The 25,454-nt window shown below is 37.9% G+C and overlaps 1 protein-coding gene across 2 annotated transcripts in view; it reads right to left on the bottom strand.

Moving 5' to 3' along the window:
* Nucleotides 1-276: 276 nt before the first annotated feature.
* Nucleotides 277-25,454, bottom strand: part of LOC113078676 (E3 ubiquitin-protein ligase LNX-like) — a 30,369-nt gene continuing 5,191 nt past the window's right edge. The window contains exons 2-10 of one of the 2 annotated variants that reach the window (XM_026251010.1): nucleotides 17,001-17,248; nucleotides 15,118-15,273; nucleotides 12,989-13,197; nucleotides 11,649-12,038; nucleotides 6,753-6,887; nucleotides 5,149-5,326; nucleotides 4,005-4,263; nucleotides 1,002-1,160; nucleotides 277-834 (exon numbers count right to left, since the gene is read on the bottom strand). In XM_026251010.1, the coding sequence (XP_026106795.1) occupies nucleotides 699-834; nucleotides 1,002-1,160; nucleotides 4,005-4,263; nucleotides 5,149-5,326; nucleotides 6,753-6,887; nucleotides 11,649-12,038; nucleotides 12,989-13,197; nucleotides 15,118-15,273; nucleotides 17,001-17,248 (1,870 nt within the window). In that variant the 3' untranslated portion in view covers nucleotides 277-698. Of the gene's footprint in view, nucleotides 835-1,001; nucleotides 1,161-4,004; nucleotides 4,264-5,148; nucleotides 5,327-6,752; nucleotides 6,888-11,648; nucleotides 12,039-12,988; nucleotides 13,198-15,117; nucleotides 15,274-16,994; nucleotides 17,249-25,454 lie in introns of both variants that reach the window. The other variant, XM_026251009.1, reaches the window with a different exon arrangement.

Here is a 25,454-nt window from a genome sequence, read left to right on the forward strand (position 1 = left end):
TTTTTCAGACATCGACGTTTATAGTAAAGAATGTGCGTCCACTTCGATGCATTTTTCTAACATGTAAAACTAATGGAATTGGCAACATGTCCCCCCCACCCAAACCCTACACATTTCACCTCTCGTTCGAAGGAAACCCCTCTTATGTGCGAAACCCCTCTTATTAAGTCCTCTATTACAACATTAGAGTCAAACAGTCTGACTACATATAGCACAGTGCCCATAATGGTTATACATCTATATCCGACTCATTTGTTGACTGACACGCTCCCTCGTTGCATCCTGAAATTGTGTTTTTAGACGCTCACAGTCCTTTAATACAGATTAAAAGCTCCGCCTTTTGTCTTTAACGAGACATTGTTCATCTCATGCACACATATCATCTTTATGCTTGACATAAGGGCAATTGTGAAAGCTCCTCCTGGTTTTGGAGTGTGATAAACGTGCTGCTTTGTGGGCGGAGTCATGGTATTAGCCCCGCCTTCAAGTTTAGAGTCTGAGCTCCTAGTACCTGAATGAGGTCCATGTGTCAATTCCTGCTTCCGGAGAACAGTCCGCATCATAAGCCCCACCTTTCAAGGAAGTCTCGGATTCTCAATTCTACCCTTTTGGTTGTCGTCATTATAAGGTCTATAGTGTGAGCTCCACCCTCTAGTGCAGGGTCAATGTGATAAGCCCCTCCCACATGCAGAGTAGTCCTATAGCAGGCTTCCAGGCCAAGAAACAATGGTAAGAGTGATCCGACCCCTCAGCTCCTTGAGCAGGCGGACTAGAGCCGTGTGCGTCATTCCCCAAGTGCTCTTCGCATTCACCTCCAGAAGGATGTCTCCACAGCTAATAGGAAAAAAAGGGATGAAGTTTTATTATGTCTTGACAAGATAGAGAGTAAAGACAAAAAAAGTTGTATTTAATAAACTGTGCTAGGCAGTTTATTTATAGGTGTTCTACTTAAAGCATGGTTTCCGACAATAGCAAATTCGACGTATTCCAGGTGTCCGTACCGTATCCTCCCGTCGTTGTAGGCCGGTGTGCCCTCTACGATAGAGCGGATAAAGAAGGACTGGTTACAGTTGAGTTCTTCTTGCCCACCCACAATACTGAAACCCAGACTGCCCGACGTGCTCCTACGGAGGACAATGTCTTTACAGCAATATAGATGCCTGGAATGGACAGAAAATTCAAGGTTAATTTTATTTTCATTCAGAATCAGCAGACATTCATTTCTCATATACAGTATAAATTCAATTTAAACTGGGTTGTTGTTGTAATTATTGAAAGAGATTTTGATTGATGATAATGTCTGTATATACTGTACAGTATATGAATACATTTTATTAAATTCCATATTAAGTATATTAATACATTTGGTATCAACTATTTTGAATCAATTATTATTGTAAAAGAAAAAGGGAAAAACAAGAAAAGTGTGAAAGCAATGGGAGAGAAGAAAGGTGAATGAGATGCAGTAGGGTTACCCACAGTGCTGTATGTAAATGATCATTTACCTAGATTAATAAATCGTTGTTAATTATTTTTATATTATTAAACATTGTTATAATGTTTATTATTTTTTTGGTCAACTATCCTACGTAGGGGTGCATTTCAGGAGCTGGAGGGACGAGAGAAATTCAGAATAAATAAAAGGTTCAGAGGGAGCATATGGATATCTTGGAGAAATAATTGAGTTTCAAATGAAGAGCAGCCCTGAAAGGATCAATTTGTGTTTAAAGACTTACAGTCTCTGCAAAAATGCTACTGTTATAGATATCGATATCAACCATGTTCTGACAGGCAGCTAACAGCGTGAAAGCTCAGAGCTCAGATTTAAAGTGGACTTATGTGAAATGAGATGATGTAGAAATGGAGAGCAGACGAATGCATGAAAGAAATAAAGGAACAGAACTAACAGGAAACGTTCAGGGAATGGAAGAGAGAGGTCTATTTAAAGCCGTCACACTCTCTCAGGCGTCTAAACCCGTTACAGCAGAGAGGGTGAGAAGGGCTTTCCTCAACCCTGATCTGTTCTCCCCTGTCGCGCTCTCTTTCAACCCTACACACACTTTCTCAATTATTATGCATATGAAATAATTGGGAAAGTTGTTAAGAACTTTCATACTCCATCACAGTAAATTCCCACAGATTTGGTGTGAGAAGGCAGAAAATGGCGGGAAAGGGGGTAGGATCAAATCTACACAATAGATTTTCAAGAAAAACAGCAGCATATATATATATATATATATATATATATATATATATATATATATATATATATATATATATATATGTATGTGTGTGTATATGTACAGTATTGTTCAAAATAATAGCAGTACAATGCGACTAACCAGAATAATCAAGGTTTTTAGTATATTTTTTATTGCTACGTGGCAAACAAGTTACCAGTAGGTTCAGTAGATTGTCAGAAAACAAACAAGACCCAGCATTCATGATATGCACGCTCTTAAGGCTGTGCAATTGGGCAATTAGTTGAAAGGGGTGTGTTAAAAAAAATAGCAGTGTCTACCTTTGACTGTACAAACTCAAAACTATTTTGTACAAACATTTTTTTTTCTGGGATTTAGCAATCCTGTGAATCACTAAACTAATATTTAGTTGTATGACCACAGTTTTTTAAAACTGCTTGACATCTGTGTGGCATGGAGTCAACCAACTTGTGGCACCTCTCAGCTGTTATTCCACTCCATGATTCTTTAACAACATTCCACAATTCATTCACATTTCTTGGTTTTGCTTCAGAAACAGCATTTTTGATATCACCCCACAAGTTCTCAATTGGATTAAGGTCTGGAGATTGGGGCTGGCCACTCCATAACATTAATTTTGTTGGTTTGGAACCAAGACTTGCCCGTTTACTAGTGTGTTTTGGGTCATTGTCTTGTTGAAACAACCATTTCAAGGGCATGTCCTCTTCAGCATAGGGCAACATGACCTCTTCAAGTATTTTAACATATGCAAACTGATCCATGATCCATGATCCCTGGTATGCGATAAATAGGCCCAACACCATAGTAGGAGAAACATGCCCATATCATGATGCTTGCACCTCCATGCTTCACTGTCTTCACTGTGTACTGTGGCTTGAATTCAGAGTTTGGGGGTCGTCTCACAAACTGCCTGTGGCCCTTGGACCCAAAAAGAACAATTTTACTCTCATCAGTCCACAAAATGTTCCTCCATTTCTCTTTAGGCCAGTTGATGTGTTCTTTGGCAAATTGTAACCTCTTCTGCACATGCCTTTTTTTTAACAGAGGGACTTTGCGGGGGATTCTTGAAAATAGATTAGCTTCACACAGACGTCTTCTAACTGTCACAGTACTTACAGGTAACTCCAGACTGTCTTTGATCATCCTGGAGGTGATCATTGGCTGAGCCTTTGCCATTCTGGTTATTCTTCTATCCATTTTGATGGTTGTCTTCCATTTTCTTCCACGTCTCTCTGGTTTTGCTCTCCATTTTAAGGCATTGGAGATCATTTTAGCTGAACAGCCATTTTTTGCACCTCTTTATAGGTTTTCCCCTCTCTAATCAACTTTTTAATCAAAGTACGCTGTTCTTCTGAACAATGTCTTGAACGACCCATTTTCCTCAGCTTTCAAATGCATGTTCAACAAGTGTTGGCTTCATCCTTAAATAGGGGCCACCTGATTCACACCTGTTTCTTCACAAAATTGATGACCTCAGTGATTGAATGCCACACTGCTATTTTTTGAACACACCCCTTTCAACTAATTCAACTAATTGCCCAATTGCACAGCCTTAAGAGCATGCATATCATGAATGCTGGGTCTCATTTGTTTTCTGAGAATCTACTGAACCTACTGGTAACTTGTTTGCCACGTAGCAATAAAAAAATATACGAAAAACCTTAATTATTCTGGTTAGTCACATTGTACTGCTATTATTTTGAACAATACTGTATGTGTAAAGAGACCAAATGAATTCAAATAATGTATGTCTATTTTGTGTGTGTGTTCTGCTCTGTGTACCTGGGCAGCTGGAGCCAGGACACCCAGAGGGGGGAGTAATCATCATTAGGCGGGGGTAGTTTGATATCTCCGGGTGAAGAGGGTGAGAGAGCGCAGGGGGAATGCAGGGGCGGCATGCAGTCCAGGGAGCTCTCATTTGGGGGTCTCATTTCTAGTACCCGCAGGACCACCGGGGACGAGGTGTTCTTCAGGTTAGCCACGGCCTCACTACGAGTCACACCCGTCAGGTCAAGCCCATTCACATTTAGAAGGATGTCACCTAGAAGACGGGATGGTCACATTACTATGGGGATCACAGGACCGTAACAGATCAAGAGATAAGAAATCAAGATAAGAAATACTACTATGATGAGTAGATATGATTTATATTTATTTATATTTTATTAATTTATAATTAGTTTAATTTCAGTACAAATATAGTCAGATTATTTTTAATCAATTAAAACCTAATGTTCATAATTAATGCGACAGTAAATGCATATTGAGATTGCTAAAGTGCAGTATTTCAGCATCTTTATGAATCATTTTCTATTCTATGAACTGTTTCTATTGTACATAGTTGTGCTTGGTAATCCATAAAATGGAGCTAGTAACTAGCTGTAGTTTATTACCAGCTTAGTGCCTAATTTGAAACCTACTCTCTACGAAATATCAGGCTTTCCCAAAATTTCTGGTTCAGTTCAAACACTAGGCTTACAACACCTTTGTTCAGCATATAAAGACTCAAAGCTTTGATCTTGTATGCGTTTGTCTGTATTTGCTGGGAACTTTAAATCACTGCCTTCAAACACCGACCTGTGCATGATCATAACTTCACACGCCTACATACATATCACATATGACAAAAATCAACCTGAAAAACTTCCATACGTTCCATCGCAAGCTGATAATTGTTTGTATGACAGAGACAGATTTAGCAGTATGGCAAGTGTACATGAGGGAGTCTGTCATTTTCTAGTGATTTATATGCATTTATTTGCAGAGCTGATGACGGTCATACATATGCAGTAGCAGGTGTGTCTTTGTTTGTGTGTGTATTTGCATTCAAAAGGAGGAAAGATCAGAGGGGCACCTTGGAAACAGGTGTGTGTGTGGCTTTGTCAGATGTGTCTGAATAGGTTAAACACACTTTATGAGGCTGTACCTTTGCGGATCGAGCCCTCTTGTCCAACCACTCCTTTAGGGTCGACGTTGGTGATGTAGACGGGAAGATCCCACCCCCTGCTGCTCATCCCACCTGCAACCGTCATGCCGAGAGAATCGTGCGGCTCCTTCAACAGAGTCACCGTCTTCTCGTAACATGCAGGCTTTTGACATGAATCCTGGAATGGAGGGACAGGAAATGAGAAAGATGAACTCACTCAAGTTTCAGAGCAAATTACTCGGTTGTTTGACATTTGTTAACCTATGATCTGGATTCACACTTTCCTGATGCCACAAAAAATTATAATATCTAAACACATGACTGCCTGAAGCGTGTGTGTGTGTGTGCTTGTGTGTTTGTAATAAATGGTGAGCTAGCAGGACGCTGTTATTGCTGACCGCAGTCAAATTTTGCCTTGGAACTGCTCCAAAAACAACAAACACAGTCACTAAGTCCTAACTTAATAAAAAGCGTTATTAAAGTTCAATAAAAGGGCTGTTTATATTTAGTCTGCGCCTCTGGCTACAGAAAAAATCTGATCTGGAGTTAGTGTGTCGGCTTATCGCTGGAGTGACTGTGTGTGTGTGTGTGTGTGTGTGTGTGTGCGTGTGTCTGTGTGTTAGGCCGTGTCTAATTCAGAGGAGTGAAAAGCCTCTGACAATATGCTGCCAGAGTGTTTCCACCTCTCCAAGTGTGTAAAAGAGAATTAACAAGAGTCACTGAAGGATAAAAAGTGATTGAAAGAAAGAGAGAGAGAGAGGAAGAGAGGTCATGTTAGGGTTTGGTTTGTTCTGGTCTGGTTTTATAGGGGTTTTGGGCCTTTTGAAAAACAACAGGAAATTATATCATAGAGAGGACCCCTGTAGATCCACATTACTGTGCGTCAAGGTTAATAAGTCTCTTAAAATATCAGATTATTAGGACTTTAAATGTCAACACTTTACTTAAAGCCTTTATATATAATGCATTACAAATTATTCATAATTTACATTGGAATGAATACCTTATTGTTGTAAATAATTATAACAAAATTTTAAATTCCAATGAATTTATTTGTGTTATAATGTATTGACTGTTGTTACAATTATTAAGGAGATTAAAATACATTTATAATGCATTATATAATACTTAAAAAATGAAAATTCACAGAACAACTAATTGTGACTGTTCCTTTATTTGTTATTGGCACTTAAGCAAGCAAACCTTCAAAAGTTGATCTGAGATGGGGTTTTTTCTTTCTGGCAAAGGAGAAAGAGAAATGACTAAACAATGTATTTGACTTTTATAAGAACAAGGTAAGTTGTCAGTGCAGATACTGAGCAGCAGAAAATCCAGTTTCGAAGACACACTGAAACCCAGCTTGCCGTGGCTGTGTTTCCTCCTGCTGGGTTTTCTTCTGTTAATAGGTTTGGAGACGGCTGTCTCAAAGGAGTGTGTGTGTGTGTGTGTGAGTGTGAGAGAGAGAGAGCTGGCTGATTGCTTGATTCTTTGATGTAGAAGTAATAGGCTTTTAGATCTTTTTCCTCAATAAGAGAATGTTTAGTAAAGCGGTGCAGAGGGAAGGGAAATAAAGAGTTTGTGCAGCTTATGCTCAGGAAACCAACCAGTAAAGAGTGCTCAATATCCACAGGCGAGTAGGGTGGTGGTCCCTCCATGTTCCATGGCGCCTCCTGTAGGATGTCCGGAGTGGGGATGTGAGTCTGGCGGGACACAATGAAGTGGACGCGGTCCTCACTCGCCTGCAGAACATATAGCAGATAGCATTAGTGTTCTGCTTTATGTGATTTTTTTTTAAGGGTTTAAAAGCCTTTTCACACCAAAGACCTGTAACGATAACTATAAAGTTTGAATAATTGTTCCAAGTCTATGAGAATGGGGAAATCAACACCACAGCTATAACAGAAATGGCATAGTAGAACGATATTGTTGTAATAAATGTAAGGATTATTTTCTAGCTGATGAGTGATCAAAAACAATGACAGCCAATCAGAATCAATGCTGCTTTAAAGAGCTTGAGCATTTAAAGTGGCAGACAACAAAACTGCAACATGCTTATAATAAACAGAACATTATCTGCCATTGGTGTGAATGTTAATATATAGAAGTCAACATTTAAAGTTGATAAAGAAAATTCATCAAAGCTGTCCTAATACAAGAACGCATTTTGGTTTTAGGATAACTTTGATGAAAGGTTTTGATCTACTTCAAATGTTGACTAGTGTCATTATCATTATAATTATCCTACTGTTATTGTTCTTGGTGTAAACGGGCCTTAAAAGAGGTTAATGCATGAGGTTTTATGAATAATGATGAAAATGTTTGTTTACTAGAAGTGTCAAGATAAATAGCTTGATGGACATTTTATTCTAGAGAACATTTGATTGGACAAAAATCTGTACAGCACAATATGCGTCATCAATATTTATATAAATAATAAAAATAAGTTAAAACTCATCTGAATGGGAATAAAATCTTTTTAAAGACTGCTCAGATTAGTCATGATTTTATGTTTCGTTGAAATTTATGCATTAAAATGGCAATGGATCTGCATATTATTTTCACTGTATAAAAGTATCTTATCTTAAAAATATAGCAGCTTTTATATTGTAGGAATGGGCTTAAAGCCAACACACTGCAATTTTGATTTCATGGGGCCTTTGGCGTTATGGTGGGTGAAAGCTGCAACATTATCTGTCTACTGCAAAAACCTTTCGAACTCCACAGGAGAGCAAACAGAGGACAACAACTTCCCTGAGGAGCGAGCGGTTCAAAAACTGAATTTAAAATTTAAAATCATTTGTTCATACCCTGGAGAGTGTGTGTGTGTAATGTCTCATTACTCTCCGGATGTCTAGCAAGCACAATTACCAGATGTTGTGGTGACTGCCAATGCCCTACAGCTCCAGCTCAGTGTGAATGTGTGAGTATATCAGAGGTGTGTACTTATTAAAGTAAAACTAATATATATGGAGATTTGGGATCCATTCTGCAGTCTGTGTGTATGTGTGAGCTGAAGTAGGGCACAGGCTCTAGTTTTTCTATCTCTGATTTATTTTTCATCCATTCCTGTCGTTCCATCTGAGTGCATCACCGCTTTCTTCTTCATTAACCCTTTATTATGACAACCCTGTAGCTTGTGTTGCTCTCAAGTGCACACTCGCAATGAGAGCCTATGGAGTTCAGTGCTCTGTCGCTGCCACTTAAATGAGTGGGCTTAGCTTGTTATCGGCCTAATTGGACTAATTTAATCAGTTTCCTGCCAGCAGTTAATCTATGTCAGAAACTCCTGCTGTGAGCGGCCATCTTGTCTCCTTCGAGACCAATCTGAACCAGACAGGAAGCAACAAGCTGAAGAACAACATTCGGAAAGACCTACCACACTGAAATACATATTGAATCACACACTCACTACTCTCTTTGGGAAAGTCGTGGCCTACTGGTTAGAGAGTTTGACTCCTAACCCTAGGGTTGTGTGTTTGAATCTCGGGCTGGCAATACCACGACTTTGGTGCCCTTGAGCAAGGCATCGAACCCCCAACTGCTCCCCGGGTGCCGCAGCAAAAATGGCTGCCCAGTGCTCCGGGTGTGTGTTCACAGTGTGTGTGTTCACTGCTCTGTGTGTGTGCACTTTGGAAGGGTTAAATGCATAGCACGAATTCTGAGTATGGGTCACCATACTTGGTTGAATGTCAATTCACACTTATACACTCTTATATCGTTGTTACACACTTCTTACCGCAGAGATGAAACCACAATCAAATAAACTGCCACAAACCTTATGTAAGCTCTACATCTTTTGCAATTCTGCTCAAGGAACACAACAGGTTTTATTTGGAAACATAACGTAGTTTACATAGTTGGTTTTGGGGGCTCAGGATTAAGTCTAATCCTTGGTTTAAGTGTAATTATTACCATTTAATGAATGATTCATTGAATAATAGAGTTGGGTCCGAGTCCACCTTTGTCGAGTACGAGTCAAGACCAAGTCCACAAACATCGAGTCCAAGTCCGAGTCCGAGTCCAAAAGGGGCCGAGTTGGACTCAAGTCCGAGTCCTTAAAGGCCGAGTCCGAGTCGAGTCCGCCCGAGTCCAGAAAGTAATTAAATTAAAAAAGATTATAAATTGGTATTGTACATTTTTACATTCTATTAATATTTTAATCTTTCAACCCATTAAACCAATGGCAATATAAAAATGTAATAAAAAAAATACCACTGTTACATCTAGTCATTGCCATTGAACATTTTTATTTTATGTCAACAGAACTAGTTTCCTATCAAAAAAGGTTTCAAAGGTTTTATTGTATTACAAGTGCATGAAAATACAAATGAACCTATTTTATTATTGTATCACACTATATTGTCCTCCAGTTAAAGATGACATTTCAGTTATTTAATGCCTCTCCCCCACATTTGACAGAGGTAAAGAGCAGCCAATGAGGAGATCCTTAATGATGACATTATGAATTTCTTGTTGTCTTGGAGAACTTGCATCATAAAGTTGCACTGCTTGTTTGGTCAGTTCTGGTCTTGCAAATCCTGCAATGCTGATCTGTGCAGCATCTGTTGGTTGCTGCTGCTGTCTTTGGTAGTCGGTTGCATCGGTTTTCGGATCACCAGTACACTGAACCGAAAACCGTTTCTTTCTGAGGCGTCCGATTTGAGAACCGATGAACTGATGATACTGCGCATGCGTGTAATTTTTCAAGTATTTTGTTAAACATCGGAAAGTGTGATAAAACTATATATATATATATATATATATACATACGTTTTTTTTTAAGATAGGGGCTTCATGTTTCTAATCTGTATATTGTAGATTATGTATGGGCCAAAGGGGTTTTCAGGGAAGTTGGACAATAATTAAGACTCTAAAGACTCCATGTTTAATATGAATAAGGGATGATTTATGAAATATCTGTACTGTATTTATAGTTAATGATGACAGATTCACAAACTGAGTTTGTAGTAAACAGAACATGAACACGAGTAGAGCAGCTGATGATACTGAACTGCAGCATGTGCCGGTGTCCTGACATTTTATCCTACCCTGTCAGATTTTCCTACCCGGGTTTTGAGCGATTCTCGTTCTCGAGTCAAGAACCGGTTGTATCAGTTTTCAGATCATCAGTAAACTGAACCGAAAACCGTTTCTTTCGGACGCGTCCGATTCGAGAACCGAGGAGCTGATGATACTGCGCATTCGTGATTCAGCATGAAGAATGACTCACAGCGTGTCTGAACCGAACTGATTCTTTTGGTGATTGATTCTGAACTGATTTTGTGCTAATGTAATGAGTGCGGGTAAACCGAGGGCTTGAATGAAGGGCAATCTGACGAAACGTAAGTTCATTTAATAACAAATACATCGCAATGGATTATGTATCCGGTGAACTGTTTTTTTTTTCAACCGGTTTATTGAATCAAACCGTCCGAAAGAACCGGTTCGCGGAAAAGAAACGAACTTCTCATCACTAATCCACATTGATATCCAGTGAGTGGTGCGTGTGTTTCGTCTGCAAGCATGAGACTTCTGCCTGCCGGTGTGGTGCAGTAAAATGACAGAAGGGGAGACATTCATTAATTTATCATTTCAATTTTATGCTGGTTTTATTGTTACACATGACATGGACTCGACTGTACTCGGAATATTTTCCGAGTCCAAAATGTTCAAGTCCGTGTCAAGTCCGAGTCCAAATTCACCCGAGTGCGTGACAAGTCCGAGTTCATTCAAAATTGGACTCGAGTCCGGACTCGAGTCCGAGTCCAAGTTCGAGTACCCCAACTCTATTGAATAAGATGCCACAGGTTAGGATTAGATGGCTTTGTTTACATTCATTCTTTGACATACTGGAAAGGCTAAACAATAAAAGTGTTTAAATTATTTATCATTACTTCAAATAATATTAGGCTTTATAAATATCAACCCATTAGTGAAGCACTGCATCAAAATTACATTTTCGGTTGTTGTTTTTGTCACAAAAGTTTCTTTATTTTATTCAAATACTTTTACAGATTTTTAATATACAACAATCTCAATCACACAAACCACACAATATGCTTTTTTTTTATTTTTTTTTTTTATTGTATATTTTAGCTGTGATTCCCATCCACTTGCATTATAAGACTGATAGACTGCAACGGTTTGAGCTAAAAAAAAAATTTGGTTTGTGTTATACTAAAGAAACAAGTTCACCTACATCTACGATGCCCTGGGGGTCAGCAGATAAACATAACATTTTCATTTTTGGGTGAACTATCCCTTTAACTAATTTATTACACATGATTAAGCTTGAACCACTAATTTCCCATGGACTATTATAAGAGTGTCCTTACTACCTTTCTGTACCTTGAACGTGTATAATTTGTGTACCGAAGATGAATGAAGGTCTTATACGTTTGGAACAACATGAGGGTGAGTAATTAATTACAGAATAAAAATTTTTGGGTAAACAATCAATTTAATACTCACCACATTACCTCTCCCATAATGCTGCTCACCTGAATAAGCAGTGCTGCATGCTCTGGGGTGCCGTATCTCAGATCATGGCCGTTGATGGCCAGCACGCGGTCGTCTACCCTTAGCCTCCCATCGCTGGCGGCCAGCCCTCCCTCCAGCAGGTGGAAGATAAAGACGCCATGTTCGTCAGGTCTGCGCACCAGCTTGATGCCCAGCTGTTCGTCTGGTGCCCTCTTAACGAGGACCACATGCAGGCTGTCGTCCCTGATGGTGGGGGTGTGGGTGGGGAAGGCCTCGGTGGGAGAGTGATGATGGGAACGGTAACGGTGACGCTGCTCTCGCAGAACAGTCAGCCGCAGCAGTGTGCAGGGCTGCTTCAGAGCCGCCACGGCATAACAGTGAGGCACGTTGCTGATGTCTATACCATTGACCTGATGGGCGGACAGCATGAGATTAGAGAGAAAAATCCAGAAAAATGTGATTATGTTTGTACGATTTTTGAAGCTCACACAGTAGAGGATGGAGCTGGCATTGAAATTTTCATGGATTCAGTTCGGAGTCAACTGTATGTCTGCTACTTTAAATGCTTGAGCTCTGATTGGCTGTCTGTGTTTTTATCGTTTATCGGTTGGAAAACAATCATTCTGTAAGTGATTACAACAATATAGAAACTAACAATACCTTTAAGTATTTAGCTAAATCTGAATATATATATATATATATATATATATATATATATATATATATATATATATATATATATATATATTGGTGTGTGTGTATACCTTTATGAAAGTAAAATATATTTACTAATATATTTCTTAAAATATATTGTGATATATTGTAATATATTATTTTCCCTTTTTATTTTCTAATATTTTATTTATTTGAATACATTTAATAATATATTGATGATACATATATTATATAATATATTGCAAAATATACAAATGATTTCCGCTTTCAATATATTGCAATATATTGGAAAAAAATAAATATATATAAGAATATGCCTAATATATTACATTATATTTTCCAATATACTGCAATATATTTTTGTTTCATAAGGGTATACAAGTTGATGCCTAAATTCACTTCATTTAAAACATTTGCAGTTTTTAGTGATTTATTATTAATCTTATAGATAATTAATTTATTGATATTAGTAGTAATATATTAAAATATTTGCCATTTATCAGTTACAAACATTAATAATTATACTTGAAAAGAACTCCTTTCCACAAATTTACATGCAGAATCCTCACACATATCCCCTCTGAACAACCGATGGTGAAGCCCATGACAACATGTGCTATCAAAACCAGGACGATTCACTCCTACTGTACAGTGACGTAACATCAGATCTAACACACATACGCACCTTGAGGATCATATCCCCAGGTAGAAGTCTTCCATCTCGAGCAATGACGCCCTCTCTGTAGATGTCCTGAATGAGGATGCGAACCAGAGGCGTTTCATTACCCCCGACAATGCTGATAGCCAGTGGTTCACAAGGATCTACCCTGGTGATCTTAATACTGGTGACTTCACCATCAGGGATTAGATGATGCAGCTGAGGTAATGCAAATACTGAGAGAGAGAGAAAAAGAGAGCATCTGTAATCAGTGAACTCCCACATGATCATCACTTTCTGTGCTCCACAAACAGGGCATCTGTCCAGAGCGGAGCAGAGCAGAGCCAAACGTGACTAGCCTTAAAAAAGCATTGCAGTGCATCATCCATCAGAGGAAGCAAGGAGGGCCAAGACTTTCCGAAAATGTATTCAAGATGAATGTTATCATTTCGGTGATTGAGTTCACATTTGTTTAAATCATTTTAACCACTAATTTGCTTAATTCAGATATACTATCATTCAAAAATCTGGGGTCAGTCAGATTGAAAACAGGGAAGGATGCATGAAATCAATTAAAAGTGACAGTACAATAATTTATAATGTTAGAAAAATATATATATTTGAAATAAACTTCAAATTCTAGTCATTAAATTAAAAAAAGAAAAAGAAAAGAAAAAATAAATAAATAGGCAGTGCAACAATAATTATGAGAAAGGTTTCTTGAGCATCAAATAAATATAAGAATAATTTCTTAAGGATCATGTGACACTGAAAACTGTAGGCTGCAGAAAATTCAGCTTTGACATCACAGGAATAAATTATTTTTGAAAAATATTTTTAAACCGAAACATTTATTTTAAATTGTAGTAATATTTGACAATATTACTGTTTTTATTGGATTTTTTATCAAATAAATGCAGCTCTGGTGAGCATAGAATACTTTTTTTATATATAAAAAATAACCATACAGACCCAAAACTTTTGAACAGTAGTGTATATTGTGAAAAATACATACATATTGTATTTTTTCTCATTTTGCTATAATTTTCCTTTTAAATTATCACTATATGACAAAGAGAAGAAGGGAACGGAAAAAGAAAAGAAAAGGCGTTTTTCAACCATTCATTATTCGAAGTAACCAATCACCTTTGAGTGTCTTATGTGTCACCAAGTCTGCTTGTGGTTAAGACAACAGAAAGAGTCTGTACAATCAAAGTTAGCCGAACTACTGATGAAATCCAAATTACTAAAGGAGCCATATGCAGCTCTAGAGCTAGTGTTATGTCAGGCACTTCTGAAAATATATGTTCATACTGTAAATTGGTTCAGCATATGCTATTCATTTCTATTTGTTCTGGGTGAAAGATTCACACTGCACCTGTGCCTGAACAGACTGTAAACTACAGCCGGTTTCTGTAACAATCTTTGTGATTTGTCTCTGCTTATCTTTATCCATCCCTTCTTTCTCTATAACACACACACACCCTCTCTCGTATCCGCCTGTTCTCCACAATCTGCAGTTTCTCTTTCAAAGTCAATATTTTCCTCACATCTCCCCTGAATGCTTGCAGGGAGAGAGAAAGTGAAGCTCATTACTACCGCAACCAGGGTGTTACATAATGAACACACATGTCCTCATCAGTATTTTCCTTAATCATTTTCAATCTCCCAAGCATCCTTTTTCTCTTTTGTTTTCATTCAGAAAGCAACCCTCTCACTCAGCGTTCATCTGTCCAGTCCCTCTGTCTCTACACACTGCTTCATTTCCTCTCTGTCTATCTCTGACAAGTCTCCTCAGGCTCCATCTGTATTATTAAAGGAGCATATGCTACTGCGGGGCTGAGCGGACCCAAACCAGACTGTCACCTTCTGACACACTCCCTTTCTCCTTTTATTATCCATTGATATTGGTTTTGTATTCTATTGATTGATATTCATAGGACAGTTCATGTTTGGCAAGGTGGTATGCAATAATGCTTAATAACAGCACAGTTACACTACATTGTTAACAATTATAAACATGCTTACTACAATACATGCTAATGTTAATGATAAAACAGGGTCTATAATAAAACAACTTAGTTTGTTGGTCTTAACTGGTTTAATTTGGTCTTCTTCTGGTGTCCGAATACAACACTTGCAAGACCCGCACTCACCCTCCGGTGGTATGTTGGTGTTTCTGAGGTTGTCTCGCTCCTCTGTGGTCTCATTGGCCACTGCTGTCCCACTCTTGGTCCTCCTCAGGACACTGAAGGCTCGATTTAGGCGGCGAAAAGAGCGACTACGCACTGACGTTCTGTCAAAGTTGCGATCTGTGAATGAATGTGAGAAGGAACTGAGTGAGAAAGGAGGAGAAATACATTTTCCTACTAAACATGCCTGGACTTGTCCCTCTTCTGCTGTCTACTTTCAGCCAATCAGAATTGAGTGGGCACACAGTAGCCAATCAAATTGTCTCTTTTATTGAGCATCATAATGCTTTGCACCTGCAGGCCAGGCGATGAACATCTGAAGTAAGCAGCACCTGCTGGTTCTGTATTGTAGACACTGCAGTACGATTATAACTTCTTCAGGTCAGACCTGAATCAGCACGGAACAGTGTATAGGACACTTTTTTTCTGCATGTCTGTGTAACTTAAGTCATCACAGATGAAAGTTTAAGACAAAATTAAAACTTTATTATGTACAAACCTTCCAAATTTTAAAACATTCAAGACTTTCAAACACCCTCCAGGTGATCAGTGGAGAAAATATATCAAACTTCCAGAGTATTACAAACTAATGACCGGTTAAGTTAGTTAGTTATGTTTCTGAATTTAGTTAATGTTCCTAAAGGAGGTTATTCTAAGTGTGGATTTAGATTATTAGAAGTTGAGAGTCTGTGTCAAAGGTTGCTGGGTCTTTAAAGGTTAAAATGCTTTTTCAGTCTCATTCCTCTACTCTTTTAGTCTTTCTCTCCTGATGGACATAGTTCTGACAGAAGCATTGGTCGGATTGGAGGCAGACAGCTTGTTCAGCTTCAATGTCACACTGTTTCCAGTCCCAAAGCCAGAAATGCTGGTGCAGCAGCATTTATTGTCCACATTCTCCAGGCTTCATGTTTCGAGGGGACGTCAGACAATGAAACACATCTGAACTACTTTGTGGAGGTCAGGAACAGGCCTCATAAAGTATGTTTAAGGCATATTTGAACTCTTCTATTTCTCTCTTTATATATATATATATATATATATATATATATATATATATATATATATATATCCTCCTCTTTGTTTCTTTAACTGCAATATCAATTGTGAGTCTCAGCTGAGCCTTTTCAGCCATTTTAATAGATTTTTTCAAAAATGACAAATAGTGCAGAGGGCTATACTTCGAACAGTTGGCATTAGTCAAATTATCTGTCTTTATAGTTATATGTGAAGGATGTCCTCAAATGTACAATTAATTATTTTTTTATTATAAAAAAAATCCTATGTATATATATATATATATATATATATATATATATATATATATATATATATATATATATATATATATATATATATATATATATATATATATACAGTAGAGAGAGAGAGAGAGAGAGAGAGAGAGAGAGAGAGAGAGACTGTAAATATATCGAAACTTAATTTATAATTAGTAATATGCATTGCTAAGAATTCATCTGGACAATTTTAAAGGTGATTTTCTCAGTGTTTAGATTTTTTTGCCCCCCAAGATTCCAGATTTCCAAATATTTGTATCTCAGACACATATTGTATGATCCTTATAAACCGTACATCAATGGAAAGCTTATTTATTCAGCTTTCAGATAATATATAAATCTCAATATCGAAAAAATTGACACTTGTGGTCCAGGGTCACATATATTACATACAATGTGTTTGTGAAATTAAAAACATAATTTAGACAAATATATTACCTTAAATTTGTATGAATGATGAATAATTAATGGTTTGTAATGGATTACGTTACTAACTACAATTTTGTATGTGTGTGTGTGTGACAAATACATGATGTGTGCACTCACACTCACTCTTCCTCGAACCACTACGTGCTGCCAGGCTGGTGGTGCTCCCAGATTGGCTGTTATCTTCCACACTGGGCTCGTAGGCGGGATTAACCAGGCCGGGGTCGTCTGATAGGAGGGCGATAGCAGAGGAGGGGCATCCCTCCCCGGGCAGTGCTGCCACAGTGAGCTCTGAGGTGCTGTCTGTACAGTCTCCCTCCTGAGAACGTCGCTTTCTCTCTGCGGAGAGCCCATAGTGTGACGCTCCTTTACACCTGTGGGAACACACACACACACAACGACAGCTAGGTCAGCAAGATACATTACCATACAATGAATGTGCCATCATCTACTGTATGTGCCAATTAGGAAAGCAAAGTCAAGTAGAGGAGACTGGATAATTACTTTGTTGCAAGAGGGTATATTTGGACTTGATCTTTGTGAGTCTGTGTTCTGGTGTAGCTGATATATTATGCTGCACTGCCGAAAGAGCAGACCAACAAACAAACATGTCTGCCCAAGGAAGCATGGGAAACAAACACAAAGACTAGAATATAAATGCATCACCTTTGAAATTAGATTTTGTCATCTTACAAAACTAATCATGTGCTAAAGCTATTTCTTTACACACAGACACACTGACAAACCAATAAACCAGCAGCTCGTGAGTAGACACACAAGTGAACAATGCACATGTTTTTAATTTTGAACCAATGAGGTTTCAGCCTGGGTGTGGCTACCCAGAGGAAGGTAGGTAGGTAGCAAGATAGATAGATGGATAGATAGACAGAATCACATATAGAAAGATAGATAGATAGATAGATAGATAGATAGATAGATAGATAGATAGATAGATAGATAGATAGATAGATAGATAGATAGATAGATAGATAGATAGATAGATGCTATTGATTCATTGATGCTAAACAGTTGGGTAAATATTGTATACTAACAAGGAAACAATAAAGGCATCTCAAACATTTGCAAAGTGAACGATGACAGCATTATGGCGGCTGCTGGAGCAGAGCTCTCTCTCTAAGGGCCGCCTGTGAAAATATAAATCAATGGGTGGACACATACAAGCAAAAAGGTGTGTAGAGCACCAAGAGAGATGCCATGCCTTGGGGACCTGGTTTAAAATAAAGCATTTTGTCTCAGTATTCATGCCTGTCTTCATCCTCATAGATGCCATAAGAGAGAGAAAGCGAGAAAAGGTATGTGTGGCAGAGAGCTTGACACTGGCCGTATATATCTCACTTACTGCTGACCACTGATTGGAGTGCCTCAGGTGTGCAAACTTAATAACTGGTCTAAAAGAACAACGGCTGCTTTCAATCAGGCTCTGTTACTGTGCTGATGAAAGATCTCAAATGCTGTCTCACACTGGTCAATTGACAGTGTGTCAAGATAAAATTGCGGCTTAGGAGTTTTCTATGATGACAACTACCCCTCTTTTATAACCTAACCCAGATACATACAGACAGACAGATTCATTTACTGTTAAAGGGTAAGAACTGTATAGTAAATGAAAGGCACTCTTGGCCTCTTCTATGGCCATCAAAAGCAGTTAGTGTGATCAGCTGAGAGGGAAACTTCATCTCCTTATATTATGTAACACAGGGGCTCAGTGGAGACCAACCAGGGGTCAGCTCAGTTGGGACAGTGTTAGTTCAGTTCAGGATCTTCCCCCTTGGTTTGAGTCTGTCAGTCTAAAATGCTTACATCATTTATAAAGTTGCAAAGAAGAGTCTCCTTAGTGAATTGCATAGCTAATAAAGCCAAGTTTTACTCTTCTCTTAGAGGAGAGAGAGGAAAAGTACATGGGGAGTTCATGAAGGGTCATTGATTTTTGTTTTGTTTTGTTCTGCACCATGCAAATACTTGTCTGGTGAAGGCTCCAAAAAGAAAAAAAAAACAACAACAAATGTTTACTTGAGAAGTAAAATGGCTTAAGCTTAAGTCTTGTTTTCTAAAAAAAATGACACAGTTAAAATTACTAAAGTGAGAAAAATGTATTCTTTCAGATAAATCCAGTCAAAGTTATACGTATAAAAAATTCTCCCTGCTCTTCCAAGATTTATAATGGCAGTAGATGGGTGTTTCTGTTCAAAAGAAATGCAACAAAGCACATCCATCCATAATAAAATGTGTCTAACATGGCCCCGGGGGGTGAATAAAGGCAACCTGTAGTGAATTGACTTTTTTTTTTAAAGAAAAATACCTATTTTAAAAATGTTATAAACCCCTTTCTCTAACTTCCACTAAATATTATATTATAACGTTGCTCCTGTAAACAAACGTTAAATGCATTCATAATAAGCACTGATTCACTACAGAAGGCCTTAATATAGCAAATGATACAATCTGTTAATATGATAATATTAGTTAGTATTGCAGAGTGCTATGCAGTGTGTTTATGTGTGCAGAGAGAAAGAGATGCAACACAATGGTCTTGTCTGTTCCTTCGTTAAAGGGCTTAGGCAGATGTTAATTAAAACAGGCTTTCCTGTTAGAGATAAAGCAGCAGTCTGTGGTCTGAAGTCATAAGCCGAGTCTTTGTCCTGACAGACTCACACATAAACCTTGCAGCCACAATAACAGCAATCCAGAAGTTATCGTTTAATCCAACCATCCCGTTATATGAATGATGGCATGTGTCAGTCACCTTGCTCCCAATTTCCTCATTCGTCTATTCTCTCTCACACATACGCAGCCATATGGACAGGCAGCAGGACACAGAGCAACAGAGAGAGAGAGAGATTAACAACTCTCATGCACTTTTCCATCTCTTTCTCCCCATGTTCCCAACGGTTCATTCGTTCTCTTCTCTCTGTCTCTCAATCTTCCCGGGACCCCGACCTCAACTTCCTCTTCTCATGCATCCTTTTCTCTTCACTGTCATCCAGACTGCAATATTTTAAGTTCAAAGTTTTCTTAAAGAGACAGTACATCTAAAAATGTTCATTATTTGTAGTCATTATTTACTCATCCTCATGTTTTACCAAACCTGAATGCTGTTATTATGCATATAATTGAATGAATGAATGAATGAATGAATGAGCAAGTAAAAGAGCGAGTGAGCGAATGAATATACATCTTTGTCCAGTGGGGATGTCATTATGAAGAAATGTCATTGATTCTTGACTGTCTTGAAACAAAATCACAAATCACAATCACATTATTTTAGAATCATATATTTACTGTGCTTTTTTTATTTTTTTGATAATTCAAATTATATTTTGTTTTTCAAGTTCACGTTTTAGTCATTTTGTTGCTCATTTTTTCACTCTTTTTTTATGTTTATGTAGTTAAAAAAATCTTTATTAGATTCTAATTTAGTTTTATATATTTATTATATATTAACAAATATTTTTATTTAATTATATTGTTTCCTAGATTTTTAAACTTATTAGATTAATTAGTTTTAGTTCTTAATTTAGGCATTTTTTTCCCGACACACACACACACACACACATATATATATACACACAAAATCAAACCTTGCTCTTCATTTTTATTTTTACCCTAGCTGTTTTTGATTGCAAATGGAGATGTAGGCCACAGCCTGGAGAGACCTCATAATGACCTGACAAAACGAGGGAGAATTATGTGCTCCTCTCCTCTTGATAATAATGAAATTAATCTCCAGAATATTCCACTGGCTACTTACAGCTCGGACGCACTAAATCCAGTACACTAAATCTTTGACTACAGACATCAGAATACACAATGGTCTGAATCTGAGTCATAAAAACCAGATCGACATTTCAATCCTCTTTTGAGTGAATGGATTACCTTTAACCTAACCAAATAACACAGCCCTAAGACTGGGATGTACTAGTCTTAGACACACATACAAACATATTTCCATCAGAGCGAGATGCCAGACTCAATTCCTGAAACTGACCTAAAAAGACCTCCACACATACACACACATTTAGTGTCTGTGTGAGAATACACCATGTGCCAATCATATTTTCAGACTGGTGGTGTTGCAGGACTGATAGTTTTTGACTGATTCTCATGGTGAAGGTTAGATTTTTGTCATCCTTCACATAAACACACAGCAACATTTGTGAAGTATATACTCTTGACTTTGTATTATATTGTATTTTATTATATATTCATAATTTATATGTCCTATTTTAAACTGAAGAAGCATATTAATTTCTGATTTTTTTTTTTTCATGCAGTGTTAACTACATGCATTACTTTTGTATGTGTATGATTATCCTTTTTATATTTTTCCACCATTTTCTAGCAGGAACTGTCATGATTCAGATTCAGTTTATTAAGAAATGTTCAACTGATGAAACACACAAATTTTCAGACCTATTTACTTTCTTTTTTTCAGTGCAGTTAAGTAATACTTTCCATATTTATATATTATATTTATATTATATTATACTTTGTATTTTTGTAACACCATCATATACTTTTTATTGAAATGTTTAATTGACTAAACTAAATGTATTTATTTCTAAATGTATCTGTTATTTACTTTATTTGTATTTATTCCTAATCTATGTATATGGGTATATTATAAAGATATTTGGAAATAGATAAATATAATATATAAGGACTGGGTTGTTTTTAGAGTGGCTGAGAGCCATTCAGACCTACAAAAATACTAGTATACTTTTAACTACTATTAATGATTTTAATGCAGAGATAATACTTATTAATTGTTCTTTTTTTCATTCTATACTGTATTTAAGACCCTGGATGCATGCCACATCAGATACTAACAATACATAATGCATTCCTCCTCTGCATTCATACTCAAGTGTATTCATCTTAAGGAAAGCAGAGGTGTTTTTAAAAAATGTGAGATATTCCATCCCTTCCCCCTGGAATCTCCACCGCTAGCCTGCTAATCCAGGCCCAAGCATCAGGATAATCACAGCTGTGTGCGACTGACACACAGAGAGGAGAGGACAGGACAGAAATGTCATCCTCATAGCTCACTGCTGAACCACTGAGAAAGAGGGAGAGAGCTACTAAATCACGCCATCATCGCACACAATCAGCACTCTTATAAGTGGCTACATAGGCGTACACACAAACACGCTCACTGCAGCAGTTAAAGAGCCGGAGACTGTAGTTGTCCGACAGACAGCATTGCAACGCAACGCTGCACCAGCACAAAATGCATTTCGGACAAAACTGCAGCACATTCAGTTCCGATTGACATCTGAAATCTCAGAGCGCTGCAGGATATTGTGTGTGTTCCTGCAACCAGCTCAGTATGTTTGATATATTGCAGGGGTCTCGAATTAGTTATTTAACTATAAATGTAAATATATAAAAGTAAAAAAGTAAACGCAAGGATTCTATTTCAGACAAACATGCAAATTGTCTGGAATAGCTGCAATACGTCAAAAATTGAAATGCAGAAAGTGAACGTTGCTTTGCGGGTTAAACTAAAAGTGGAGGGATCATAATGTATGAAACTTTGCCTAGTTTATAGCAATTTAAGACTCCTTATATAATGTATGTGATACATTGAGGGATATAATTCAGAGGTCTTGCCCTTTCTTCATTGCGTGAACAGTTGTAAAGAGAAGTGCATCATGGGAAATTTGTGCTCGGTTTGTCTGATCTCTTTAATTGCTCTGTCATGTTTGACTTGGTAGGCATGCGCACACATATAAATGCAGTTTTATTAGTTTATCAAAGGAGACTTCTTCCACCTTAGCTGTACTTAATCTGCTGATGGGCTTGAAGATCAGTGCTTCAGTGCAGCAGGAGGAAGGATTAAGGAAAGTAATAATCTTAGGGGGAAAAATACAGGAAGGAGGAGGGTGAAGGAGACATCGTTTTTCTTCGGGTCTTTTGGAGCTGTGACGTATTCACGTCAAGTAATTCATTGTCTGGAGGATTGCACACTCATGGCAAACGCTCTGAGAGAACTAGTAAGACCAGAGAAGAGGAGAGACAGATGAATGGCCAAGGAAAACTCATTAAGGGATTTTTTTTTAAATCCATTTCAACTTCTCAAAATTTCACAGCCTGTTTTTCCCCCTTTATCCTTATGTGGGCCCCACTCGCTAGTATTTGACTGGGTAAACAGATAGTCCCAGATATATCTACAATTAATTATATTGATATACCATACAACAAATGTATATATACAACTAATTTATAAAAAAAATATATGTTTTTTTTTTAACTGGGCTTTTTGTATATTTAGTATATTTTCTGTTTTCATCTTAATTGTTATTAAAGGTTTTTTTATTATGTTGTGTGCTTTTGTCAGTTTTATTAGTTTTTTTATGTCTATATTATTTTTTATTTATTATAAGTATTATAAGTATGTTTTAAATTGAATTTATTATAAGTATTTTATATTTTTTAGTTTGTTTAGTTTTAGTTATTTTAAACTTAACAAAAATGTATTATTTTTTTTAGTTCTAGTTTTAGTGAACAAGAATAACCTTTGCCAAATAAATACTTTAACCATTAGCATTAACCAGTTCCCTGTGCTGAAACCGTGTCATGTGACTCACTCAGCCAACCAATGATCTCACACTGGCAGACTACAAGGACAGTTATGCAGCCCTCCCTTTCCCTCCACCACTCTTTCTCTCTCATACCTTCTTTCTATACCTCCCTTGTCCCCTCCCACTTCTTTGTTTCCCTTCTTCTCTTTGATGAGAACAGCAGGATGAAGACAGCAGCAGATTTATGTTCATCCCTCTACCCCCCCCCCATCCCCAGCTGAGCGACCGCATTGACTTTATTTCTCACATTCCCTCTCTCTCTCAGTGTGAACCAGGACAGTGATCTGCTTTAGTTCTCTAATGTGTGCAGGAGATAGCGCCGGAGTGTGTGTTATCTTCCGAACACTTAACATTAAGACCTGTGCACTATTTGAAGCGGTAGATACAGCTGACCCACTCTCATGGCAGACGGAAAGCGAGCCTTTTCCATTCCATCCATTTTCCCATTGCATGTTGTTCTGCAAAAATTCAGAACTGACACCCCAGCAGTGCATTTTAAGTTTTTTTTTAATATGCTTGTCCTCCAGTGAATATGTGTGTGCTTGTGCACGTAAGGTTTAAAATATGCATCTGTCCTAAGAGTGCAAAAACATCTTCAGAGGAGGTCACTGTTGGTTTGAGTGTATATGTGTAAGCTTCTGTTTATTCACACTTTAGCTTCACTTGAGCTGCTCTGCTTGGCCTAGTTTTCCAGATATCTTCACATATGCGGTCCTCTTCGAGTGTGCCACTGTGACGACACTAGTGTGCAGGAGCCCATTCAAACTGGGAGGTCACGTATTTGTATCTTTGATGATTATACTTCAGGATTATTATAGACGGATTATTTCAAAACCATAAAAAAAACAGTAAAAGGCACACTTTAAGCTGTAAGGCCAGTATACATTACACTCAAACAGGAAACCCACACCCTCCACTTCCTGTGCCTTTTCTAAACCCTCTTACCATCTCCCAGCAGTGACTGAGCACCCAGCCCAGGTGCAGATCTGACCCTGAGCTCAGGTGCTGAGCAGGGAAAAGGACTCTGCCAACTCTCTGTCTTGGATGCAGCTAAAGTGTCGAATTAGCAACAACGTTTTTGCTCTTCCTGCTCCTCATCATCATTAACTTGATGAGGAAGGCGAGAGGACGCAGAACAACTGCAGAGCAACTGCAGGACAGACACTTAGGCCAGAACATCTGACAATCTGTTGAACTCTTGCTCTCCGGGGAAAGTGCTCAGAAGCTGTATTTGACTCTGCAGAGGAGAACGTGGCAGTCACATGTAGGTCATCCTTCTCATTTGTCTGAAGACTGCTTTGATTTTGCAGGCTTGCACCAGTTAAAGGTACATGTGTGTGTGAAAGCTGAAATTAAATCTTAATGAATAATTACAAGGAAGGAAAGCTGACATGGAGTAATTATTTAGAGATAACTAGCCATCTCTGACATCCCTTATTAATGATTGATAATAAAACAGGGCTTCGGGTCTGTCTTTTGTAAGATGTGCCACAGTTCAACATGATAATTGTCTGACAGGGATGCAACAGGCACTTTTAAGGGTGGGATGTAGAAGAGATTTGACTCCTATTTCATTCATCAATACTTTTTCTGGTGAACATAGTGTTAAAGGTGCAATAGGTGACTGTCTTCTTTGTTATGCTGGTTGAAAGTCTCTTTACGTCTCCGATAGCAATCATTAAGTTAAGTGGTCTAAATATCTATTTTTTTATATTCTGCGTATTGCGTAGGACCAATAAACATTCGTCCAATCAAAATGCTAGATCCGAGCATTTTAACTGGCTTCCCTACCTGCATGTCAAAGTATGTATCTGCATAACTCTGTGCCCTCTGTTCGCGCAGACAGGGTACATCATCAGCGCGTTCACCCACCTGTGCAGCCAGAGCAAGAATGGTCGATCTTCCTTCCTGCTATTGTAGTACTTTGAAAGTTTTCTCGCCGGTGAATTTCACATGATGTAGCCCAGCGGTTCCCAAT

Source organism: Carassius auratus, unplaced genomic scaffold (genome assembly GCF_003368295.1).
Source record: "Carassius auratus strain Wakin unplaced genomic scaffold, ASM336829v1 scaf_tig00026316, whole genome shotgun sequence".
In the NCBI taxonomy this organism is placed as follows: domain Eukaryota; kingdom Metazoa; phylum Chordata; class Actinopteri; order Cypriniformes; family Cyprinidae; genus Carassius; species Carassius auratus.